Below are 25,963 nucleotides of genomic sequence, written 5' to 3' on the forward strand. Positions count from 1 at the left end.
CCGCCAAAATCCATAGTTTAGTGTTTGTGTCTGCTTTGCGGTGTGTCGCAACTGGCACAATTTACGGCAACTGACAACAAGGTGCGGCAGCAAGACACTGACAGGTTAATCTGGTCGTGATCGCACATCTGCGCTAAAAAAGCCAGATAAAAAACAAAACTCCTAGCATCTGTCCTTTAGAGTTTTAACTTTTGAAAATTATAGCTGCCAATCAAAATGCGGGACAGTCTCAATGGGTGGGACGTGGAAAAAGGGATGAAAATGCTGTGCAGTTCCACACAAAACGGGACACTTGGTCACCCTAATTGAATCCCAGTCAAGAAATCAACAAAATGAAAGACTTTCATAAGAAAATGTGTGCAAGATATGCTTGTAAATAGCCATCACGTGTATATTCAGCCACCTGTTAGACGAAAAAGTGACAAAATCTTGGAGTTTGGAAGAGATCATTAGATGCTGCAGGCCTGTTTGAAAGCTGCAGCTCTCACTGTAGCAGGCTGGAATAGAAACTGCATACAAAAGGCGTTAAGTGCCACCTAAACAGGGCCTAATGCAACAATAGCTACTGAGATTTTGGAGGGAGACTTGATGTTAAAAGTTTGGCGCGTTCCTCCATTCAGTCGCTAATGAGAATGATAATTTGTGGCTCCTCTGATGACCCCTGCCCCCCCTTCAATAGTGACTTCTCCCGTGGGACGTGATTGCGCAGATCCCCGAGGGACATCCAGCCCTCTGTAGGAATCCTTTTCATCAACAGAGAGGGATTCCCGCCTGTTTTATAAGGCCGATGATCCAAATTGCCTCGATGCTGCAGCTCAGGAAGCTGAGCAGTGTAAACAAACAATGCGCGTTTGCAGATCTAGATGCACTATTTTCAGCTGCAAACTAACAGCCTACTTTATGTGACCTCTCTGTTCTATCTAGTGCAATAATTTGTTCTTTTTTTTCTTGTAGTTGTAACTTCATATGGGCCTGCTCTGTTCAGTGTAATGGGTTCTTCGGTGCAGACAGTGCGAACTTGGCATTTCTTATATTTCCTAACATACCAGAGGAGACGCAGCAGCTTTGCCCTGATTTGCAGTTTACAATACGTTGCCATGAAAATAAAGTCGGACTCAGCTGACTTCTCTCGGGAGTGTAGCTCCACTGCTGGAGCCTCGCCCCCCCCCCCCCCCCCCCCCCACTGCCCCTCATGTTTACACCGGACCAGGCGCCCTTCTTGGCGGCCACGCGTGTGTGTGTTCGCCTCCTCACCTCCGCAGAGCGGCTGCACGACCCGGACTGCCAGCGGGGATTTACTGACTGGCGCTGTGCCCGGCCGCAGGCAGACTAGTTCGCTCGGTTCTCACGACCTCAGCTCCACAAAGGCATCTCTGAACTATTAACTCAGACACGAAGGCAGTAGAACAACCGCAGAACCCACACATGCTGCCAACTGGTGTTTCAGTATGCCTCCTTGCAAGAGGAAGCTGCTCAAGCATCACTGACAGGGGAGTTTCAGTACGCCATTTACTGTCGGTGTCATCTGCAGGGCACGGGCACTCAGGGGGGTGAAAGTGAGATGGCAAGTACACGAATTACCATGGCACTCCAACTGTAAATGGGACATTAATATCAGGAGATGTACACGTTAAAAAAAAACACCCATCACTAGTCCCATAAGACAGGATGCTGGAAAAAAAGAAAAGATTCCACAACGTTGCTTTTTTAATAATCACATTCATATGTTTGAGAGATTTTGTGTGATTTTTACATAAATAAATGTCGTATTAAATCACTGTCTGCACAACCTCTGGAAGTTTCAGAGGGGCTGTATTTGCAGCCTGGTTTTCTGGATACATTTGTGCACATAATTTAAATATGCTGCCTAAATATTGTGTACTGAAAAACGCGTTACGATGTGGTATTTGTTTATCTTTCATGTCCTGGTGGCCAGAGCTAAAAAAACACTTTAAGGCCGTCTTACTTTTGGCCTGTGCCAGCCGTGCGCACCTAAGGCGCGCCGGTGGAGTATTAAATGTTGAGGGGTTTTGACCGCCTGTAACCTAATCCCAAGTAGAGGGGCCCGCTGACTGCAAGTGGCTGACACACGGCTAGCGCCATGCCCCGACACGGAAACACTGCCCTCAGTTCCGGACCCCACCAACGGGCGGAAAATAAGTTTACACCCAGGGATAAACAGAAAGCTGGGCAGAGATGGAGACCTTTAATGTGTAGAGCTGTGAGAAAAAGTCTCCTATACAGACGTAGGTTACAGAATGACTAGAAACTGATCAATTCAGATAATCTCGTCAGTGTGAGAAACATGAAGTGATTGTGAAGAGTATAGGTCATATCAAGTTTCACATGTTGCAGCAGGTTTATTTATCTGCTCCGGTTTCTGTCAATGCTCCCTGCCATGAGAGCAAAGTCTGACCAAGTTCCCTCCTTTATTGAGGTGTAGACCCACTGGGGGTGGAATTGAACAATTGATACACAAAAGAAAGCGAGGATCCTTCCATATTCTCCTTTCACTGAGGCAATCTGTTAGTGACATTAACCCCTGAGCACATTTCCCAGGCTCATGAATAGGGTTTAAGACTTCTTAAAGCTCCCGCTGCATACAGGATGAGACCCTTTTCAAACTTTTAATTACCTTTATAGCAATAGAAAAATACACTCCTATTGTCCCCTGGACCATTCTCCAAAGGGCCAGATGTAAAGAGCTCCCGCCAAACTGGTGACAAGGTGGCCACTTCCAACCTAGTATATTATTTAATGAAGGAATTCACGTTGGGAACATAATCGATATTCTGCAGCATCGTTTTGCTCTTAGTCAAAACCACCGTGTGTCTGTTTCAAAGTTATATCCTGTAACCTAATTCTCAGTGTGACTCTCATGTATTAAATGTTGCTTTTACGCATTAAATATGACTTTTACGCATCGAATTTGACTTTTACGCATCAAATGTAACTTTTACGCACGACATAAAAAACTGAAGAATGACAGAATTAAGTACAGCAAAGCAACAAGGATGTGATAGAAACAGGCTTTAGACAAGAAATGATTTTCTGAAATCTCATTTATTAAAACAGTGGGTCACCACCCAACTTCAGCTTTTCCTTTCCACACAAATCAACAAAGAATATAAAACACAGCTTTGGTAAATCAATAACACCTTTGTACAAAACTAAACCTTTTCATAAAAAGTACTTCATAACAAAAACATTTCTATAAATCTTCAATCTGCATGTTTACCACCGACATCCAAATGTTGGAATCAATAAATTATATATAAAAACAAAAAAACTTGAGCCATTTAAGACACCTCTGTTCCATAAAACGAAACAACATGAACTACTGGGGGGTATTAAGTGGTTAGAGTTACCATCCCGTAGCGGAAAAGTCACAGGTTCAACCCCCTGCAACAGTTGTGTGTGCAGTCAGTTAAAAGTCTAAACTGGAAAAAAAAAAATAATGCAAACTGGTTTCACATGAGTCTCTGGCCACGAAAACTACCAAGGCCGCCACACAGGCTCGCTGCTCTCGGAGCCAGTGCTGACCCCCACCGGGCTGACCGCCTGGGACCCCCCGGAGAAGGACGTCATGCCGTGGACTGGAGATGCTGCAGTCGGTGCTGAGCTGCCGTGAACCGGACTGGCGTTAACCGCAACAGGCACTCCTGCGTTTGCGTAAAGGGGGATGACAGGGGCTGTGGCGGAGGCAAAGGCCGGGTTGGGGATCAAAAAAGCGAACTGTCCATCAGTTGCAGGCACCAGCTGGAACCCACCAAAGACCTTGGGGGAGACTGCCTCGGCAGGACTGAGCTTGGAGCCCATAGCTGCTCCGCTGATGGGCAGAGTGGATGGGAGCTGCACGTGGAGCGGCTGGGCCAGGTGCGCCTGCTGGGACGGGGCCTGCTGCGGGTAGTTCATGGACATCATCTGGCTCATGCAGCTGGACAGATGGTTGAGGAGCCTCGACCTCACCTCCGTGTTCACCCCCTCTGAGGTGGACAGGAAGCGGGTCACCTCGTTCATGCACTCGTTGAATCCGGCTCTGTATTTGCTCAGGACTGTGGCATCTGCTGAGAGCGCTGCTGGCAAGGAGAAAAAAAAGAAAGACGATGAATATTGGAGACAAATGTGAGCTATGGGACTCTTTCTGCAAAATCTTGACTTCAGAATGTCTTGTTTGATTAAATAAACTTACCGCTCATTTGTACGCGCTGCAGGTTCCTCAAGTGCTTCACTGTCATCTCCAGGATGTCTGCTTTTTCCAACTTGGAGTGTCTGGAGCTCTGCAAGAAGAAGCGTGAAAAGTTGAGTTTATATTCAAGGCACACTTGAGACGAGATAACCATGTAGAGAGAATAAAGTGTTGATTTAAAGATTTTAAAAATGCTTACATCTTTCTTAAGTGCGTCCAGGATGAGTGTCTTCAGCTGCCCCAGGCTTTCGTTAATTCTTGCTCTTCTGCGTTTTTCCATGATCGGTTTGGAAGACTGCAAAGAATAAAACAATTCCACATAAAAGCACTGTTTACCAATCACAGGTATAGACTTGCGCTGTGTGTCAAAACTGAATGGCAAACTTTTCAAACAAAACTTCCACAAACAACAGTTAAAAATAAATAAATATAATCCTTACTTTTCTGTGCTCGCTGGCATTTTTCGGTTTGTCCGGTGTGTGGGATCCGTTTGCAGGAGCCCCGGCAATCGGAGATGCCGTCTGCTTTTCCATCGTGTCAGCTGGCATTATTGATCACACCGGGTAAGACGCGGAAAGAAGTAAATCCTCTTTGGAAGCGAAGGAGGGAAATAATAATATAAAAAAGTCACTCGGAGCCACTGCAGGTCACAGAAGATGTGACTGTTCCCCCGATGTAGTTTGTGCCGCTTGTGATCTCTGCGCTGTCATGTGATGAGGTGCGGGAGTGTGCGGTACGCCGTGCGCGGAGCGACTCTCCACTTCTGCCGCCGACACACGCCGCCGCGCTACTTATAGATGGCTCGCGTGCTCCCGGTTCGTGTGAAACCCTCTCTGCATTCTTTCCCACACTCGCCTCAGCCAATCGCAGAGAGGACTCACCCATTGGGCGCGGGGCAGACCGCTGATTGGACAACACCCCCGCGGACCGTCAGTCACGCGCTGCTCAATCAGCCCTGCAGGGACAAACAACAAAGCGGAGCGAGCAGCCGCGGCCGGGCCGGACCGTGAGGTGATAAGGGGGGAATGCGCTGGATGTTTGCTTCCAACTTTGCTCCTTGCTCGTGAAAAATATTGTGTGTGTGTTTGTAGTGTGCATGCGGGGTCTGTATTGACTTTTACAGTGCGGGCAGCAGCAAAACTCTGACAGTGTGTTGTTTATGTGGAGAAATCAATGCATTTCATCAAATACATGACTGCATTGTTTTCTGGCTGCAATTTAGTTCGTGCGTAAAATTGTGCCAACGGTGCGTAAAAGCCGCGTCCAAGCTAAAGAGTGAATATTACTCTATAGAGACATATATTTATATGATATTTATATGTTGTCCCCTCCCCATACTTATAAACAAATAAAGCCTTTATCTATTTTAAGCCTCCTCTGCCTCCAAGGAGAAGACATCTGTAATGGCACGCGAGGCGGTTTGCAGCAGCACGCACAGAGCCAATGGCGTGAGGCCACTTTATGCAAATACAGCAAAGCGCGCTCTGATTGGCTGCCTAGACAGCTCGGTGTCAATCATCCCGACGCGGGAGCTGCTCAAAGGGGGCTGCAGGAGGAAGAGGAGGAGGAAGAGGAGGAGGGCACATCTGTCCGCGTGCCATTCGCGCACAGTCTCCTCCGGTCTACGCGGAGCACGTGCCAAAACTCGCAGATTACAGCTTGCAGACCGAGGAGCGTTTAATGTCAGGGCTGGTGATGTGGAAGCATTATGTTTAACGAAAATAGAATAGAATAGAATAGAATAGAATAGAATCAATTTGGAGAACATGTAGGCTGCGTGAGCATTAAGTTTAAGCTGCAGTGGACTGTCTAGTTCTACTGAAATGAAATCATTGAAGTTTCCAGGAGAATCCCAGTAGTGTCCAATCACTGCCAATTAAAGTAAGTCACCACAAAATAATAAAGGCAAGAATAGACTCTATTGCTAAGAAAATACAGGCAGGTATTAGATTTATATGTACCTATCAAAACACAGAACTCCACCATCTGATTCTCTGCAATTCTTTTCCATCACACCAATGTGGATGTGTTGTTTAAAGCAGTGTGTAAGGAGAAGGACGCCATCTAGTGACTCATTTCTTAAAGTAAACCAACTTAACATGATGGATTAAAGCATGTTTAACAAAATATACCAGTGCATGTACTCAAGGTTACAGCTTTTATGAATAAATTCATTGGGAAACTACATTTTTAATGTAGTGTTGCTGCAGAATTATGGTTTTTGTGGATGCTTTACATTAGATGTACGATTGCTTTGTGCTCTGCTGATACTTTCCTTATTTGCTGCATTTTATTGTCTTTAGAATCCCCAGAATTCCCAAGTTTGTCCTTTGACTTAGCGGATCTTTTTCGGTATATAAAGGAAGTATAAGATACAATTATTAATAAGCCTCCATATAAAGACAAGGAAAAGACATTTTTGGGGGTCACGTTCCTGAGATGACCACAAGGTGGCACATCTCAGCCTAAAGGAACGAGTAAAACTTGCATTACAGCAATATTTACAACAATGAAACGTAGTAAATGCAAAATGATATATTTCTTTTAACTTAAGGATGTAATCAGCACAGAGTTACAGTATTTTTAAACGTACATTTGACTATAAATTAAGAACAGAAGTAAAACTAAAAAACAGTAAATAACATCCTGTGCAGTATGAGATCATTACAAAAAGAAATGCATACTCTAGATGCTTTGTTTATACCATATGCCCCACCCCCCAAAAAGAAAACCTTTAAAGTGTAAAATATGTCTACATACATGTTATTTAAAACTCACATATGCAGCAAGTATTACAACTGTCTGTGCACTAAAAACTTTTCCTGTGAGTCAGAAAAGAAGACCATTTCCATGCTACGTTCAGATTTTAGTGCAGTGCATGTATAATATTTACAATGTCATTTAAATTAGTCTTTTTTGTATGTTTTGCTGTAGTGCAGCAAAGTCTTTTCAGATCCATTACTTGCATTAATACCTTAATTCAATTCCATAATAAGCAGTGGCCCAGCAGTGATTAACTACAGAAGTTTAAAAGAAAGTCTAGAAACATGTCAGATATGTTACGTTGGACATTGTTGAAACTTAAATAAAATGATACATAAGACATCTAAAATATTTTCATTTGATTAATTTGGCTTCAGAAAAGGATTGCATGCACATTCCTGACAGAGAGCTTAGAAATAGCTTGTGTTTGAGTATTTCTCTCATATATAATGCTAATGAGCAGCTGGACCAAGTTGATGCTGTCAGGAACAAGATGATTTAAATGGCATCAAAGCTACTTAAATGAAAAAAAAAATTAAAAATAATTATTAAGGCACTGAACTAAGTTGCTGCGAAATAATCGATATAAAGTAACTAGTGAACTGAAAAAAGAAACTGCTGATTTGTTGTTACTGGGCACCAGCATTCACAAACGCTACTAAATACACTAAAACAGATTTTAAAAAGGAATAAAAAGCAACATTTGAAGCTGTTAAAATCGGTGTAAAACACAGATAATGCAGCAGTTGCTTGTAAACCTTCATGATTCTGCAACTGAATTAAAGCTTCCAACAGATTTCCATGTTAAGTCAGTCAGCCTGGAGCAACAAAAGGGGCATTACAAGTTCTAAGGAGGCGAAGATGTCATAGTAATCTTAAAACTGATGACAAAGTCTGTGATCCTCTCCTGGCCTGCAGTGTATTGCAACAGACCAAATGTAATAAAACTTTGCTAAGCCCTGCATCAATCCAGTCTATAGTGGAGTATCAGTCATTGTTCAGTGGCTCATGTCCCCCCATGGGTGAGCTCTGCTGAGGCATGCCGGACACTTGTTTACCCAGGATCCTGAGTCTCAAGGGCCAGCTGTGTGTGCTTGGGTTCACATCGCCTTTATTTGCTTTCGGATCGGCCCAAATGAAGCAGATCTAATTCTACACAAGTCCGCACAGATTACACAACTGCTCCCTGCAGCAGTGGAGTTAATGGGATTTTGGTTTATAAATTCTGTATAGGTGGAGTAGCACCTGTTGAACCTGATCTGAAGTCAGAACAAGTCTGACAACTTTCAAACCATATCCATCAATAATTCCCCTCCTCTTCATTCCTGCATTTCAAAGATCCGGACTCAGACAACAAAGAAAGCAAGAATTCCTCTTCAGCTGAAAGAAACTTTTTGTGCAACTCCGTCATTAGAGCATCATTAAAGCCGACGCCGACATCATCGGCCTGAGGAATGCAGAGATCACAAGCTGCCGTTTTTTAATAGATGATCAACATTCGCCAGACAAGAGCCAGAAGCACTTGCTTTTTGACTTAGCTTTATGAGACGGAGGTCTGCAGGAGGAGATGTCGGGGGAGATGAAAGTGGCCAAACGGAGGGAGAAGCTGTGTTTGCAGATTTAGCAGAGTTCAGGCTGTTGTCCGGATTCGCTGAATGCTCAGCAGCTCCCTTTGACTGCTGCCCGCTTAATTTGTTGTTGTACAATGAGTCCGTGCACTTCTCCAAATCCATGCACAGAATGCAGAAGGAGAGTCAATTATATCTGTATTAGCTGGTGTTGCCTGGACAATCCCTTTATACACACTCCCCAATCAAGTGCTGGTAGATGTGTTTACCTCAATGAAGGCCGACACTGAGCAGCTACAAGGCCTGGTTAGGTGGCCTTGGCTTTGTTTCAGATGCTGCAGACATTTTAGTAACAAAACAGGATCCCGCTACAACTGTGGAAAAGTCATTGAAGTAAAATATAAAGGGAGTGTGCAACTGGGTGTTTTCTCACATAGAAACTTATGAATCTGTGTTTTTCGGCTTAGAGTCGGTTACATTTAGCCAAAATGCTTTTTTGAGCTCATCGGTCGGGGAAAATTCTTGACTGTTGAGTTAATCCATATCCTAGTCAGGTGTGGCTTTAAAGGACAAAGATCAGATAGTGTGACCACAGACGCCCCTTTGACTAGTGATTATAAAAGTCCACCTTCAAATGTAGTTTTATTCAGATGACATGATGCCACACATGACAAGAAAAAGACATGATGCTGGTTTGTCAGATGGGGCCAAAGCCAGGCACTTCAATGTCCACAAATCCATTATTTATCCTCTTAAGAAACGGTTTCAGACAGCTTGTTATGACTGATAATCTGCCACATGATGCTTTAGATGTCTGACAACGTGATCCTGTTGCCTAAAATGTCCACCAACTTCACCGAGACCTTCAGGAAGAGAAGAAGCATCGGCAACCTCAACATCTCTGTGCATCACAGACATGTGACTTGTTTCTGACTTGTGATTCCTGATCTCTGACTCCTCTCCAGATCTGCCCATTATTATTTCCAGTTTTAGGTTAGATTCCATTTGACTGTCTGTGCACAGAGAACTAATTCAACGAAATGCAGTTGAACACCTAACCAGGTGTGCAAAAGAAGAGGTAAAGCAGTGCCATGTAAAATGTTCAAGTGAAATAGCTGTAAGAGCTGAATGAATGCCCTAATATAGAACAGTATCAGCAGTATAAAAAGTACATGCAAGTATGCAGGGTATATAAATATCCAAGATGTATGGGAAATAGAATAGATAAATAGAATAATAATGGTAGTTTTACTTTGTTGATTGATGGCATCCATTCTGTTGTAGAGATGCTGTGTACAGGAACAACAAACACTTATTCCCTATGTTCAAAAGACTGGGTAGAATTTAATACAACATTAGATGTGTACATTGCTTAAGTATAAATCTGAGGTAAGATAAGACATAACTAAAATTATTTTGCCTGATATTGCTCAGAAAACAAAATTACATAACATGACAAATGCAGTGTTTAGTCCGAAAGCGATAGGATATAAGTACGACACATTACTAAAAACAAACATAAGGTTCCAAGGTAATGAGGTATTTGTGCTTTTGAATTTTTACTCCTTTATACTTCTTCTTCTCTGCTACACTTCAGATTCAGAATATTGTGCCTCTTACTGGATTACAGCTCTAATTACTTGTTACTTTAAAGATTAAGAGTGCAGATGTGGATCTCTCCCTCAGGCTTCATGCTGCCTCCATGCATCTCGTTTCAAGCCTGCAGTGTTCATCCAAGCTGGTTCTGTGTGTTCCATACAACTGACTTCCTGTATTCTTGCACATATTAACCCTTAACATTTTTATAATTCACATCTTCCCCGCCGTTGTCTCATTTTTCTGCACTGTTTTGTCGCAACGTTATTAAATTTAATTATTATTTCATGTTCAATATAGTGTTAAACATTTAATTTCCCACCATTAAAGTCTAAATACTATTTAAAAATCTACAATTTTACTGGTGAATCAATGAATAATTCATTTATTTTGTCATTAATCTAAAACTAATACAGGAATTAGCCCATAAACAGTCATCATGTGTAAGTTTTTATTGGAAGAACTCCTCATAGGTCGCTTAAAATCCCAAATTTTCAGAGAATATACATAAAACATGAGCTCAGTCTCCTCAAAGGCAGCTATAGTAATCAAATTGGTAATGTTTCTGCATTAAATGCTTTTATTTTTCATGAGTACACGTCACTAATATTGCTTATGGGTCAATATATAATTGCAGGACTTTTTATAACATAGTTGACAGGTATCATCAATAAAGTAAAACATTATTTGTTTTACTTTTAATAAAAGTGTATGCAAGATATAGTCCAAGGACTTCAACAGTCCTTCAATTGTATGTTGATTTTTATACATATACACTTTTATATATATATTATTTAACCCTCATGTCGTCCTGTGAGTCAAAATTGACCCGTTTTATCAATCAATCAATCAATCAATCAATCAATCAATCAATCAATCAATCAATCAATCAATCAATCAAAAATTTATTTGTAGAGCACTTTCCAACAACATAGAAGAAGACCAAAGTTTGAAAATGTGGGAAAAATATATTTTCACAGTGAAACTTCTGAAGTTCACATTTTCAACATTTTTGGGAAATCTTTGAACATTTTTTGGTGGAAAAAAAAGAAATGTTAAAAATGTTTCTTAAGGACATTCACAAAAAAATCTACCAAAATCCAGCAAATTTTGCTGGATTTTGGTTGATTTTTTTGTGAATGCTCTTAAAGAAAATATTAGAAGTTTTACTGATATATATGTAATTACTTTAGATATTTTTAGGATTTTTTGGAAGATTTTTACTCATTTTTTGAAAATATATACAAGAACTTTCTTGCCAAATTTGGAGGATTTAAAAAAAAAAAAAAAAAAAACTTTTAAGGGAAACTGTTAAGGAATTATTGGAATTTTCTAACTGAAGGTTTTGCAAATTTTCAGAAATTTGGGGAATTTTTTTGCTGAATTTTTGGATTTTTTTCAGACAAGGAAACAATATTTTCTGGTGCCTGTAAATGAGGACAACAGGAAAGTCAACTAAGCAGGACTATAATGTAGGATTTAAACTAATTATGCAGTGTGTTTTCAGTGTGGTTTTGCAATTCTTACTTAAATAAAGCCTCAGTGGTGACGCAGGGTGCATCCAGATCCGTGATGACGATCAGGACACAATCATTTAAAGTTCTGTTTCCACATCAGAGATGACGGCAGCACTTCAAAGTTCCTGTCAGCACCAGTTAGAGCTGCGAGGTTTCTGAAACAAGCCAAGCCAGAATCCCAACAGCAGCAGATCTAAGCTCCTGAGTGAAAGGACACCTGCAGCTGCTGCATTCACAACACGCTCTGAGCAGGGGGATTTGCAGAACGCCAAAAACAAGGGGCTGGTGGTTCATTACAGAGTGTGATTAAAGTAAATATTAAAGAATTAAGGTTAAAAATATGTGCTCCTTTTGGCACACAATCTAAAGGGACTTTTTCTGCTGCCAAGATATTCCATGTGCATTGTTGCTGGGGATTTCCTAAATCTGGGAGTGGCCAGATGTATTAAAAACATTTTTTTACACCCATCAATTGTGCTGGCATTAAAACAGCTATTTTCCTGCTCAATTATTCCGTGTTTGATGTATTACCAGGACTGCAGGGTGCTTTTTAAGAAGTCACAATCTGAATAAATTACTATGAATTTGGAAATATTTCTCATGGCATTATAGGGATGGGTGCATTCAGTGAAAGCCTTCAAAAGCTGCGTGTTTGCACCACAAACATGAGGGAAAGTGCGATTTTTTCATGGATTTTCATTTTATTCTTCCTTAATCTCATTACTTCCTTAGCTGTTTTCATACCTGCAGGGAAAAAAAAACCCTGAGATCAATTATATTTGCCTCACTTTTCAAGCAGCTTGTTGTCATTTTGCCATCTGCAGACCAGCATGTCCAGTACAATGTGGTGCATTCACTGAGCCTCTGTGGCTTTCTGAACAGAGAGAGACCCTTTTCTCTTGCTTCTCGCCCCAATTCAGGGCTTTCTTCTCCCTTTTAAGTGGGCTGTTGATGAGGTTAGTCTAATCAGATTAAGTCAACTCACATTGGTCTCTGCAGTTTGTTTTCCTTCCAAAGGCGTCCTGACATGTCCTATACTTTTTCTTTATCCTCCTCTTTGCACTTTTCATCCAGGCTTCCACCCAAAAAAAAGCCTTTCAGCAGAGGTCCCAATGGACTCCTTTATAAACAGCAGTTCCCCAATGATATAGGTTATTTAGAATGGGTCACTAGGCTGCAATACATGGGAAAGGCCTTTAAAGTTGTGCAGTGACGCATTTGGACATTTCCACTGGTGTCTGTGTGAATGCCAGAGATTAGGTAAACACAAAGCACTAAATCGAGTTTTGGAAATTGCTGGAACCTTTAATTTGATTCCTAAATAAATGTTTGAGAGATGTTTTGTAAACTACAAGGCTAATGAAATCTGCACTTTTATCTAGTTGCTTGGGTGAGAGTCGTGTTTTCATGGCTAACTTGTTAAGTAGTTTTTAAGTGAAATAAATACGATTTTAGTGTTTACATTTCACACGATGTGACCGTTTTACTTATTTGATTATTTTTTGCCTTCTGAAGAAAATCCTAATGCTGTTTTACTGTTAAATGAAGTGATAGAGCGCTGAATCCACCTTTTCTTTTCTTGGTGAAAAATATTTTATTAGGAAAATGGAGAAAATATGCAATTAAGTTGTGTCAGATTACCTAGATTTACTTCTGGCGAGTTTAGTTTGGTTATTTTGGAATGGAAAGATATAGTCATAAAGTTAAAATGCTCCCTTTGATTATCAAAAGCAATGCTATTTAATTCAAAAACTGTATTTACTTTTAAGAGCTCCATTATGGTGCAACAGTTATGACACAAATACATAGTGAATAATTCATTATTAATTGTGCACTCTGATATAATTCACTTTAAATTATTCAGTTTCAATCATGTAAAGCGATTGGAGGGAATCAGTAAAGCAGGCAACAGTTGAGAAAACCCTCGATGCCGCAGTAAAATCATTTTTTGTTCCCTCAAATTTGATCTGATTGATTTGCACAGACACCCGGTTAAGAATATACCCCCCCCCCCACCACCTGTATCAGTAAAATCTCTGAAGTCGTCTTTAGCCGAGTGCCGTAACTTGATTCCCCCACTAATAACAGGCTGACAAAGACAATGAGCACAATGAGAACAGAGGAGGTCTTTTCAGATGACTTCAGAGCCCCCCCTTAGAAAAGACATGGCAGCCCACTGACTGAATGGGGGGAGCCGTAGCACCATTTCAAGCTAATGGATCTGAGAGACTGTCCACATAATTACATTACAGCATTTCAGCAGGCCTTTGAGCCCCACACTTGCAGCTTGGGCACACCACAGCACTTTCATTCATAGCTGCACAGTGGAATGTGCTATGACAGATATGGGCCTTTTGGGCACTCGGGAACAAGGTTGCACTCCATGGGACTGGCAACCCCCTCATCCCTCTGCATACAGGCTCTTGGATTTAAAACAGAGGGTGGGTAGCAAAAGACAAAGGATCAAACGTGCAGGGCAAGGAAAATTAAAAAATCGACTTAGTGTCAAAGAAATGTTGCTTGAGTGCAACAATGTGCACATTCTCCTGTTAGCCTTGATTTGTGCTGTTCGTTATTCTTACTGGCTTGTTTTGCACGTGATATACAGCAGATTTTGAACTTTATGATGTCAGATAGTTTTAACCCTCCTCATTTATGGGCACCAAAAAATATTGTTTCCTTGTCTGAAAAAAATCAAACAATTCAGCAAAAAATTCCCCAAATTTCTGAAAATTTGCAAAACTTTCAGGAAGAAAATTCCAATAATTCCTTCAAAGTTTCCCTTGAAACTTTTATTGAAAAAAAATCCCCCAAATGTGGCAAGAAAATTTCTGTAAATATTTTCAAAAAATTTGTAAAAATCTTCCAAAAAAAATCCTAAAAATATCTAAAGTGATTACATATATATCAGTAAAACTTCTAATATTTTCTTTAAGAACATTCACAAAAAAATCAAGCAAAATCTAGCGAATTTCGCTGGATTTTGGTTGATTTTTTTTCTGAATGTTCTTAAGAAACATTTTTGCATTTCTTTCTTTCCACCAAAAAATGTCCAAAGATTTCCCAAAAATGTTAAAAATGCGGACATCAGAAGTTTCACTGTGAAAATATATTTTTTTCCCACATTTTCAAACTTTAAACCGAGTCAGTTTTGACCCACAGGACGACACGAGGGTTAATAAAGACAAAGGATGTAAAGACAAAAAATGTACAGCTCTGTTTCTCTGTTTCTAATATCACATGAAAATTAGAGCTGTGCTGCAACTTTTTGAGCCAAAACTACATCTTTAAAATCTTTCAAAATAAATGTCCTTCATCAAAATTCCTTTTCCTTTATACTAAATGTCAGTGTAATTGCAAACAACCAAAATGCACACAGAAAAATTAGGTAGAAAATCAGCTTTTTTCTTCCTTTTGGCTCAAATTGAGCTTGTGTCTAATCCATTCCAGCCAAACCAAACACATCTAAAAGGAGGACAGGATTTTTCACAGGCTGCGTCTGAATGCAGCTGAATAAGTCAAACAGACAAACACAATGTCGAAAAAAAGGAGCGTTTGTTGCTGCATTAACATACTGACTCCTCAGCCAGTTTTGATTTACAAAGAACCCTTCCAAAACTTCACAGGCCAAATGAATTCAAATTTAGACTGATGTTTTCTTAATTTGTGACCAACCAAAAGCGTAATTTCCACACAAAAGTCACAGTCATTCTCAGGCCAACGGACCAAGTGGAAAATTTCTCAAACTAATATAACACAAAGCACCAATTTTGAGATTTCCCCTCCTGATTATATACCATATTAAAAGGCGCCATTGATCTTTTTGTTCACTTTTGTTGGTTGAAGAAATCCTTGGCTTTCTAGTTTATCTTCCCAAAAAAAATGACTGCTTTTATGGAGGAGCGAAATCAATGCAAATTAATCCTTTATTCATTTCGCTGTGAATAATTCAAGTCTTTGCACTTTTGTTCGGGGCCCGTGAGCTAAACAAAATCATAAGAAAGGTGGAGAATGTGGACGTTTATTGGCCAGTGGAAAAGAGAGATGACCCAGCTCATGGGTGACAAAGCCTCCTTTATGGCGCTGGTGTGAACCCATGAAACAGACGTATTCCACTCTGACTGACCAGCACCACAGGAGATCCAACACGTGCAGAAATGGAGCCCCAGTAAAACCAACTCTTTTTTACACACATAAAGGAGGTTAGAGAACCAAAAAAAAAAAAAAAGCCATAATCTTTGCTCATTCTTGATTCTGAGGGACAGACTGTCTCTGACACTGACAGATTTATTAAAGACTTTTTATCATCAAATAGGGAATATTTCAAAAATGAGAGATTAGAGAGATTATTAAACAGTTTTATGCCATTATGCCTGGATTATTGAACCTTAAAGTTTCTTACAGTTCTCAGGGAGTCCTACTGTTAAGTATGTGGGGAAATAAGATATAGAAAGAGGTGAGACTAGCAGACCTCTGTGGCTTAGCTCTTGCTATGTTCTTATGGCTTTGTTTGACTCATTTCCCCTAAAATATTGATTCGTTCAGTGACTCAGTGGTTCAACAGAGACTGAGGTGCAGGTCTGGCATTTAGTCACGATCAAGAGGTCATATATCTAATTCTCTTGTTCCCCTTTTCAGTCAAGAACTCGATCATTGCTTCACCTGTGGCATCTCTGAACAGACAGATCAATTATCGTGACCAGTGTTTTATCAGTATCAGTAAATCACTGACCTGTTACTGATGAATTAAAGCGCTACTTCCGGTCTGATCAGCCTCCTCTCTCTGGCTGTTGTCACTCTGGTGTCAGAAATGTCTCTCAAGCAGCAAAAACTGAAGAAGAAACACAAGATGTTGTCACGAACTGGAACATTAGAACATTAGCTCCTGTCACAGTGGCTAAGGCTACGCTAACCTGAAACACAGTCTGGAAAACAATAACTGATAATGTTTTAAGACCTGGACCTCAGTGGACAATGAAAGTGACAAAACAGTGAAAGATTAGTGTCCTGATTTAATCACTACTATTTTTTTTTTAAATTTTTGTTAAGAAAGAAGAATGTGTGGAGTATAGGACATGAGGTATCTGATTCTATTGCACTTCTTTATATTCATTAAATTTTAAACAGTTAGTCTGATAATGTCATAGAAGGTTGTAGGCTAAACAGATGGAGTTTCTTCTTGACAGCTGAGCTCAGCAGCCAAACAACTGACCAGAAGAGTTCTTTCAACATCAGTTTCAGTGTCGCTGTTGTGCACGTTCTCGTAGAATACATTTTACAGAATATACAGTATATTACACTGGGGGTTTGCATTATGTGATGCTATAATTTATTGTTTTATTTCATTTTTTAGAACCTTCTTTGTTAGCAGCCTTCACTGTAATGTTGAGTATTTGACAAAGGAAATAAAAATGATGAATAATAAACGCAATGTCCTAAGAGGCTGTACTGTTTTCCAATTTGAATCCAGGTTAAAAAAAAATAAGGTGATAGAGGCCCCCCCAAAAAAGGTTGGACGGGAACAGAGCTCAACACAGCTTGAGCTTAAAATAAAGCTTTTCTTAAAGCTCAGTTTTACAAAACAGCAAAGAATGGGTCAATATATAATTGCGAAACTTTTTGTATCAAAGTTGACATTTTTGCTGTTTTCAGGCCTAAAATCAACATGGCTGCCTATAACCAAACACCACATGGCATTTTTACACAAAGATTCTTCTAAATATTATATATACAATTGAGTAAAGTTGAAACTGAAAGTTATTTCTAAAGATATTGTAGTAAACCTGTTGACTACTTTATATTAAATAACTCAGAAAGCCTTGGAGTCTGGCCAGTCTTTTCTTCATGAGGAAATGACATCATGTGGAGCAGGTCATGTGATCTGGAATTAACACACTTCCTTGAGAGGTGTTTTTGTAATGGGGAACTTAGTTGAAAGTGATTTCTGGGACACAGATACAATTTGATATTTTCCATCTAAAATTTGATATATTGCAAAAAAAGAAATGTGTGTCATGATTATCTCAACTTAATGAAAAGAACACAATTCAAACTATTTTTGAATAAGCTCATTATAGTTTAGCTAATTAGAAGGTGGTTGTTATTAAATTGGGACGGTTACTTAGTTGACATGTTAGTGATATCCAGTCATTTTTTATTAATAAGTGATGGTTTCCATAATAAACAACTGTGAAATCTGTAAGACATGATCACAATGAACAAAAAAATCATTTTACTTATAATAAAAATGTATACAAGATATATCCCATGGACTTCAAAAGTCCCTCAATTATATAATGACCTAACTAATTACAGAAAAATCACTTTCCCTCATGGATGCTGACTTCACAAGACACAGGTTGAACCCCGATCCTCGACTTGATCCTTCACTAGGCTGAGCTCAGCACATTCCTGCACCAGGCCAGAGGTCAAACAAAGACAGCAGACTACCAGGACAAGTTAATGGAAGATTTTGTTTTCATGTTGAGACTTAAACAGCACAGAAAGCTATTGTGTATGTCGGTCATTGTTAAAGTCATCTGATTGTATTACAGGCCGGCTGAAGGCTTACTGCATTTCCATGTTTGTGGTCACCTCCAACATCAGCCCAGCATCAAAGTCGCCTCTAAACCCCAAACGCTGCCACCCTTCCTCTGCCCTGTGATGTGGAGATTCACACACTCCGCAGCGCGTACCCTCCCTTTAACTTTTATTTTGGGCCAAACACTGCGGAGGAGACGATTTGTGTCTTTGAAAACACTCGTATCAATCACATCAAAAGCCCAGGAAACAAAAGTGGAGGCTGGCAGCATCAGACAAACACTCCCATTAGTCACTGCAAGTCTGTTGTATTGCATCGCGGACGAGGGAGGGCTTGTTTACTCTGGAATATCTCACACTGTAAAGGCAAAGGGAACCTACCGCCTGGCCCATTCACGCAGCACGCAAACAAGCGGAGTAGTGTGTGGTCAATTACAATAAACACAGATCAAAGAGCACAAAATGGACTTCTGTTTCATAATGCACCATGTGGCACCACCTTTTTCCTCGCAAAGGCCCTCACACTCGATCTTCCCACACTCATATACAAACTCACCATTAATAAGGTCTGAAAAGTGTGATTTTCAGCCCTCGCTCTTGTGTTCCTCGTCCTTGTCCCATCCCCAGCCCCCTGCCTGGTGCTGACCCAGTCAGCGGACCCCCTCTGCCCCCTCCGTGGCCCCCCTCAAACCCTGGGAAGAAGAGGCCCACGCCGGAGCGAAGACCGGGGCTCATTAGCAGCGCCCACCTGGAGGCTGGCTGGGGGTAACAGGGGAGCCGAGGGGGCCGAGGCCTTGATGTGCTGGCTGTGAGCAGCGTTGTGGCCCACAGCGGGGACGGGGCCGCTGCAGCACAGTTTAGAGATAGTCCAACAGTCCTGAGCTGATCCACTCTAATCTGTTTAATTGTTCCCTCAGCTAAGGCACACCTCAGTCGTCCCACCAGGATCCCCGCTTTTTATCACATCTCTCGTATAAAAGCCAGACAAAGAGTTTATAACCGTTTGTACTGACGATATCACCACAAACAGTCTGTAAAACAATTATGGAAACGAGTATCTTTTGTGGATGCTGTGTTTGAAGTCTGATGCAAATTCAACGTCTCATCAGCCGCTGAGCTCCCAGATTCAGACTATTAAATCTCAGCCTTGTTTGTTTTGTATGAGTGTTGGCTCTGTCAGTCAGTTGTTGGTATTTTTGGTGGGGGGGTGATGCTGAGGTATGTTGGTGTGTCTGAGTGTGATACTCTGACGGTCTGGAGCCCCTGTGGTCAGTCGTCCCTGGTCTCAGGAGACACAAAGAGATTCCACTGAGAGAACAGCAAGCCTCCTGAGTCATGTGTCTCCAGCCGAGCAGACTGCATCCTGGGATTCATGTGGCTGTTTGACGACACAGTAGCTAAACAACGGCCTGTTCAGTGGAATTTAATATACAGAACTGTGCAAAGGTTTGAGGCAATAAAAGTGAAGCGAGAATGAGTTCAAAAGTACCAAATGCATCTGCAGCAGAGTAAATCTGGGACATATGAAACGCCTCCCTGATGAATAAGAGTCTAAGCATAAAGTACCTTAGACTTCCCTGTTTCCTGTACATTATATAGACAGATATTCAAATAAAGTCACATGAAGTTGTTTCATATTGGAAGAGCCAGTTATGCTGTGATTATCATCAACTAACCCGAGTTAGTTGTCAAAGTCAGATAACTCTCTGGACCCCAAAACCTGCCAGCAGGCTTTTAAGTCATGTTATCGTCTAAAAATTTCCAAAATTAGACAATTTATCAGAGCCACAAGTTTTGAAAACTCTAAGAATCCTGAAATTTTCTGCTTTCTGTCTGTCCATTGATTTATCATTTATGAAATGCAGTTGCTTTGGCAAAATTAACTGAATGGAAGCCTAAAATTGTGATATTTCATCAAAAACACTTTGTTCTACACGCCCTATTTAATAAAAATCTAATAATAAACCCTCACTCTGACCCAATTTAGAAAAAAACAAAAATTGTGGGCTCCTTGGAACAACTGATAAGCTATAAAACATTCAGCTATTGTTAACAGACATGTAAAAAAAAATTTTGCTTTTAGGTAAATTTGGATGAATTGCAGGCAGTGTTAATATAAAGCAGATAGTAGACAAGTCTGGAAACAAATGAAAACTGCTAATTGTAAAATATCTATACTATGTAAAGCCTCCCTGTTTTAGAAAACCTGTAGGACTTGGGAAAAAAAGTCATACATCTTAATTCTAGATTTTAAAATTTGTTTGTAAAAGAAGTAATCAAAGAAATTATGCTTTCTAGTTTTTCTTTTTTATGATTGATGTCATTTTAAAACTGTTACACTGCATTGAAGACATTTTTGAGTTCCCTTTGCTTCAAGCCACAGTTGTGCTGTTTGCATAGAGGTGAAGGATTTTATATTATAGTGAAAAATGAACCCACAGGGATTAAAAAAAAAAAAAAATGTGACAGGAGATTTAAAAAAAAAAAAACACCCTGAAACTGCTTGTGGTTCAGAGGGTTTAACTGAAATAGAAAACAAATCCAAAATCCTGAAGAAGTAACCTCTAATGTCTAATCAACGAACACAAAAGAAAAACTCTTTACAATGACTGTATTTTTTAAATCATGCCAATTAGTGGGGCTACAAATTTATATTTGGAAAGATTTTTTTTCCTACATGCAGCCATAATTAGTGCTAGTGAGTCAGTCAGCTGTCATAATGTATTTATTTACTTATTCTTCTCCTTTGTGGGTGTATTAAACACAGATCAAACCAACAGCATGGTCTCAACAGGTTTATATTCTTAACCTATAATTAAGAATAGAGGGTGCACTTTGTTTACTGACATGGTGTTCATAAGAATTGGCATACAACTGGCAAATGAATACTCAGCAAAGCAATAAATCTCCTTATGAATCAGCCAAAATAAACTTTGCTAAGTTAATTTTACTTTTTGAGAACATCTCCATCCAAACGCCAGGGGCAAGAACCTTTTGTCTTTATTTTACCGTATAAAGAACAGTTTTGTTTAGCAGATATGCCGTAAAGGATGGTGTTTGATTTGCATTTATTTGCTTAGTCAAATGAATTTGTGTTGAATGAAACAGCACGATGGTTTTATTCAGTTAGTAAAATCAGCAGCTGTGACCCCCAGGCTCTTTCCTGCTTCAGATCCATACTCCTGCCTCAGGCTACACATTAAATCCACTTCATTTAGACCCAAATCTACCATCTACTTTTTAAAATGAATGCACAACTTCTAGTCCTGGGCTACAGTGAGTGTCTGTCAGATCAAAGAGGAAGACTCTGGGTGGCTGGTGATGAATATGAACAATGGATTGGTCATGATGACTAGTAAATCTCAGTCACGGACCGCCACATCAAGGACAATTAGCATCAGCTTGACTCTCCAGGCTCACCCCTTAAGCAGGATGAAAAAAAAAAGTGACCTGCTGACTAAGCACATTCCACCTGCAGCCTGCAGTTCAAAGAGCTCCCATGAAGACCATCGGCCTCTGCACCTCGGTGCTCGGCTGTCGTCCAGCTCCCACCTGCCCCGGGGGCGACGCTCAGCCAGATCCACACCGAGGGTGACCCCGTGCTCCATCAACAGCACATGAAACCGCTCTGACCGCTACCTGCCAGCTCAGTGCCTCAGGTGATGTTTGAATGGGCTTCACTTCAGAGCTGACCACACCTCTTTCTTCCTCCCCCCTTCAGAGAGCAGGCAGCATATGGCCGGCTCGCATGAATTCCCCTACTGTTTCCCAAGGAGCTCACAAGCCTTCGGGGTGATCGGAACTTCACGCTCCTCTTTACTAGATTAAGTCTAATAATCTCTCAGTAACGAGACTTTAAATCCAGAGCGGTAAAACACTGGGTTCACCAACACACACTGCATGGTCTGTTGCTGCCTTTAACACTTTATTTTATGGCTGCAAGTAAGAGTTAATGTCCCTCATCAACTTTCCCCCTCAAACACGAGCAAAGACGAGGATTCGTTGATGGAAGGCAGAGATTTCTCCAATGCAAATGGAACTAGAATCTGTGAGGAATGCTGGAAATCTTTGTGAGTCAGATGACCACAACTCTCATGACAGATCTGTGCAAATATGTGGGATTAAACCAGAATTCCTGTATAGAGCAGCTTCTAATGCTACTAATAGGATTGCACTCATCAAATAAATTACTCAAAAATGGGAACATTACAAAAATACAATCTAACAAAATCATATCAGTGTAAACTGTGCAACAGTCCAGCCAGATTCAGTAAAAGCTTTATTTTAGGTCAAAGAGAATGCAGTCCCACCTGAAATGTTCTAATAGTGCTAGTCCTTTGATGTACAGGAAAACTGCAGAAGGAACAAAGTCAAAGACGAATCACAAAGTCCATCTGTTAGCTGAGTAAACAGGGCTTTTGTTAACACCTGTCAGATCATCCAACGGCTCATATTTTTTTACCTAAACAGACTTCTCTTTAGTGATGTCACCTTGTTCTCAGAAATCAACGCCATTGTCTCGTTAAATACAAAGTTTTTAGCCACAGAAACGTACAGAAATGCACATATGGTCCCCAAAGAATGACAAGCTATAAGTATATAAATACTGCAAAATAACAGAAAATAACCATCTAATAAAAATACTGTAGTTTTCCAGCCTTAGTTTTACAAGAGATTTGGTGTATTTTGGGGTTTTTGGTGTTTAGGAAGGATATTTACATATGTAAAACAATGAATTTATCTGTAATATAGATAAATATGTTACAGTGTGAGGTTGAAATTCTTGGCTTTGAGAAAAATATCATTACTATTAACTGGATGACTTGTGTTAACTTTGGAGATCATTAAACTTTTCATCTTTCATTCCCTTTTTAATTTACCAAACAAATCAGTGCCAAATTAATGACAGCCTGATGATTAAAACATGTCTGTAAGCTACCATGTTAAATTATATCGGTATACATGGGTCAATATATAATTGAGGGACTTTTGAAGTTCATGGCATATATCTTGCATACAAAATACATAAATGTTTTTTTATGTTAATTGTGATCATATCTTTATAAATTCAATCATTATTTATTATGGAAACAATCACTTATTTATAAAAAAAAAATGACTGGATATCACTAAAATGTCAACTAAATAACCGTCCCAATTTAATAACAACCACCTTCTAATTAGCTAAACAATAATGAGTTTATTCAAAAATACTTTTGATTTTGTTCTATTTATTAAGTTGAGATAATCATGACAGATATTTCTTCTTTGGCAATATATCAAATTTATATGGAAAATAACAAATTGTATCTGTGTCACTTTCCACTAAGTTACCCATTACAAAAACACCTCTGAAGGAAGTGTGTTAATTCCAGATCACATGACCTGCTCCACATGATGTCATTTCCTCCTGAAGAAAAGACTGGCCAGACTCCAAGGCTTTCTGACTTATTTAATATAAAGTAGTCAACAGGTTTACTACAATATCTTTAGAAATAACTTTCAATGTCAATTTTACTCAAAAGTATATATAATATTTAGAAGAATATTTTTCTAAAAACACCATGTGGTGTTTGGTTATAGGCGGCCCTGTTGCTTTTAGGCCTGAAAACTGCAAAAAATGTCAACTTTGATACCTGTCAGCTATGTTATAAAAAGTCCAGCAATTATATATTGACCTGGCTGCTAAACATCATCATGTTAACTTCACTCCTGTGAGCCTGCTAGCACTCTGAGATCAGCTTTTTGTTCATACAAACCTGCAGGAGAAGTACAAATGGCAGTGGAGAAAATCTTTGCAATATGTGTTTGCACTGTTCAACTTTTTGTTTGCTTTCATATTGCTGGTGAAACATTACACTTTCACTATCATAGACAATAGAGTTTAAAATGGAAAACACAAAGTACTGTCATTATTCTAATGAAACCAGTAACTTCACAGATTTTTGCATAACTTGCTTTCTGTAACAAAGAGTGTTATAAAAGGCGGCAACACGGCACCGCTGTGAAAGTTATCAGTCCAACCCTCATACTGAAAGAAGGACCAGAAAGCTCCTGGTTACCTCCTTGAGAATTACTGTTGAGCCCAGAATGAAGCTCAGGCTCCCACTGAACTGCTGATTAGACGGATGCCTTCACTGTGCTACAGGACGGAGCGTCAGGCCTCTAGAGACTCACTTCATTCATTCACTGTAATTCATGCTGGACTATGACACAGCCCAGGATGCTGCAGAATCTCTCCCCTACTTATTTAATTTGGACTGAACCAGCGGAGGCAGGAAGGAACCCCAGAGATGAAAGATATTAGACTGTTGAGGGATGGCCTTGAATAGGAAAACCACCCAGAAAATAGACCTCACATTATTTGATTGACATGGGCTGTTCAGTCAGTAAATATGAATATATCTAAATAGTAACACATTTCTACTGAAAGTAGAAAACGTGATCTTTTTAAAGCTGCTTCATTGGTTTTCAACTGTTCTGGTCTCTTTAAAAATAAACTACATTTATGTATGACCCCTTGTTACAGGTTTAATATGTCTATTAGTCATTAGTACTTAAACTTCAAGTACTTTAATCTATGAAAGACTCATTTACAGTGCAGTCTTATAAGAAACTAAAAGATGGAATGACAAATAAGAAACTTTGATAACAACAGCAATAAAAAATACCAAAAGTTAGTAAAATAACAAAGATGCTAATTAGAGCATTTAAACTTTAAAAATTAATCAACTAAAACAATAACAGCAGGAATTAAAATGACACTAAAAATTCTAATTGCCTTGAGGATAGAAATTTGTCTTGCTAGCCAGCGATTCATGAGGAAAAGGAATCAGTTGATGTTAGAAAAAATGTAATGTAGTTTTAACTAGGGATGTCTGATAATATCGGCCCACTGATATTATCAGCCCGATACTGGCATAAAAATGTAATAACGGTCAATATCACTATCTTTTTTTGCCTATCATGAAAACCGTTAAAATAATGCCTGGATTTCGCCAGAATTAACTCATAGAGGGAGAGAGGGAGAGTGTAAACTGTTGTTTGAGACCAAAAAAAGCGCCATTTTTTCCATAACTTAAGCTGAAGTAGTTTTTTTTATTTTGTCCAGACAATGTTTGCATTTGGAAAGCCTTGTTGCATTTGAGAATGCATCCAATGGGGCATCACAATAAAATTAGGCATGATGTGTTAATTCCACCACAGGAGATATGTGATGTTATCTAAAATTAGTTAAATGAAACGCATACATCTTCTGTGAACTCTGCAATTTATATCTACCTTGTTATATTCTTGTACCTAGCTCATTGCCATATTGCACCTATATTTTTCATTTGTATTTGCACTAGTATAACATATTTGCACTAGTATATTACTAAGTTGTGTTTTTTGTCTCTTTTTTCATTCTTTTTTTATTCTTATATTACTTGCTCTAGATTTGTATATGCATTTATCCCTATTTCTTTATTATGTCATTGTTGCACTCCCTGCTCTACGTGCCTTTTTAATTGCCCCCTGGGGATAAATAAAGTTTTCTGAATCTTAATATTGGTGTCGGTATCAGAAATTGAGAGTTGGACAATATCGGCTTATGAGTTATTGGCAAAAAAGCTAAAATTAGACTTCCCTAGTTTTAACATAACGCCCATCAGGTTTATCTTGCATTCCCTTTGTGGAGTATAAAGTCATAGATTTCTAACATTTCTTCTTGGAATATTACAGCATTTTGCTAAATATTACTACTAAATATCCTAATATACCAGTACTGAAGACTGACACTGTTCTCTAGT

At 39.6% G+C, this 25,963-nt stretch overlaps 1 protein-coding gene and 1 long non-coding RNA gene across 4 annotated transcripts in view; both read right to left on the reverse strand.

Moving 5' to 3' along the window:
- Window positions 1–25,963, reverse strand: part of LOC118470804 (uncharacterized) — a 132,774-nt gene that overhangs the window by 91,862 nt on the left and 14,949 nt on the right. For both annotated transcript variants that reach the window (XR_008602526.1, XR_008602525.1), the window contains exon 2: window positions 16,366–16,464. This is a non-coding gene — a long non-coding RNA (uncharacterized LOC118470804). The remainder of the gene's footprint in view (window positions 1–16,365; window positions 16,465–25,963) is intronic.
- Window positions 3,045–4,999, reverse strand: her9 (hairy-related 9). 2 transcript variants are annotated; one of them, XM_035951518.2, is made up of 4 exons: window positions 4,630–4,999; window positions 4,389–4,484; window positions 4,193–4,280; window positions 3,045–4,079 (listed from the first exon to the last, which is right to left on the reverse strand). In XM_035951518.2, the coding sequence occupies exons 1-4, from the start codon at window positions 4,735–4,737 to the stop codon at window positions 3,496–3,498; spliced, it is 876 nt and encodes a 291-aa protein (XP_035807411.1). In that variant the 5' UTR covers window positions 4,738–4,999; the 3' UTR covers window positions 3,045–3,495. The 2 variants fall into 2 exon arrangements, with proteins under 2 accessions (XP_035807411.1, XP_035807413.1); XM_035951520.2 differs by having other exon boundaries at window positions 3,045–4,076; window positions 4,630–4,993.

The sequence above is a fragment of the Amphiprion ocellaris genome, chromosome 8, assembly GCF_022539595.1.
Source record: "Amphiprion ocellaris isolate individual 3 ecotype Okinawa chromosome 8, ASM2253959v1, whole genome shotgun sequence".
Classification (NCBI taxonomy): Eukaryota; Metazoa; Chordata; class Actinopteri; family Pomacentridae; genus Amphiprion; species Amphiprion ocellaris.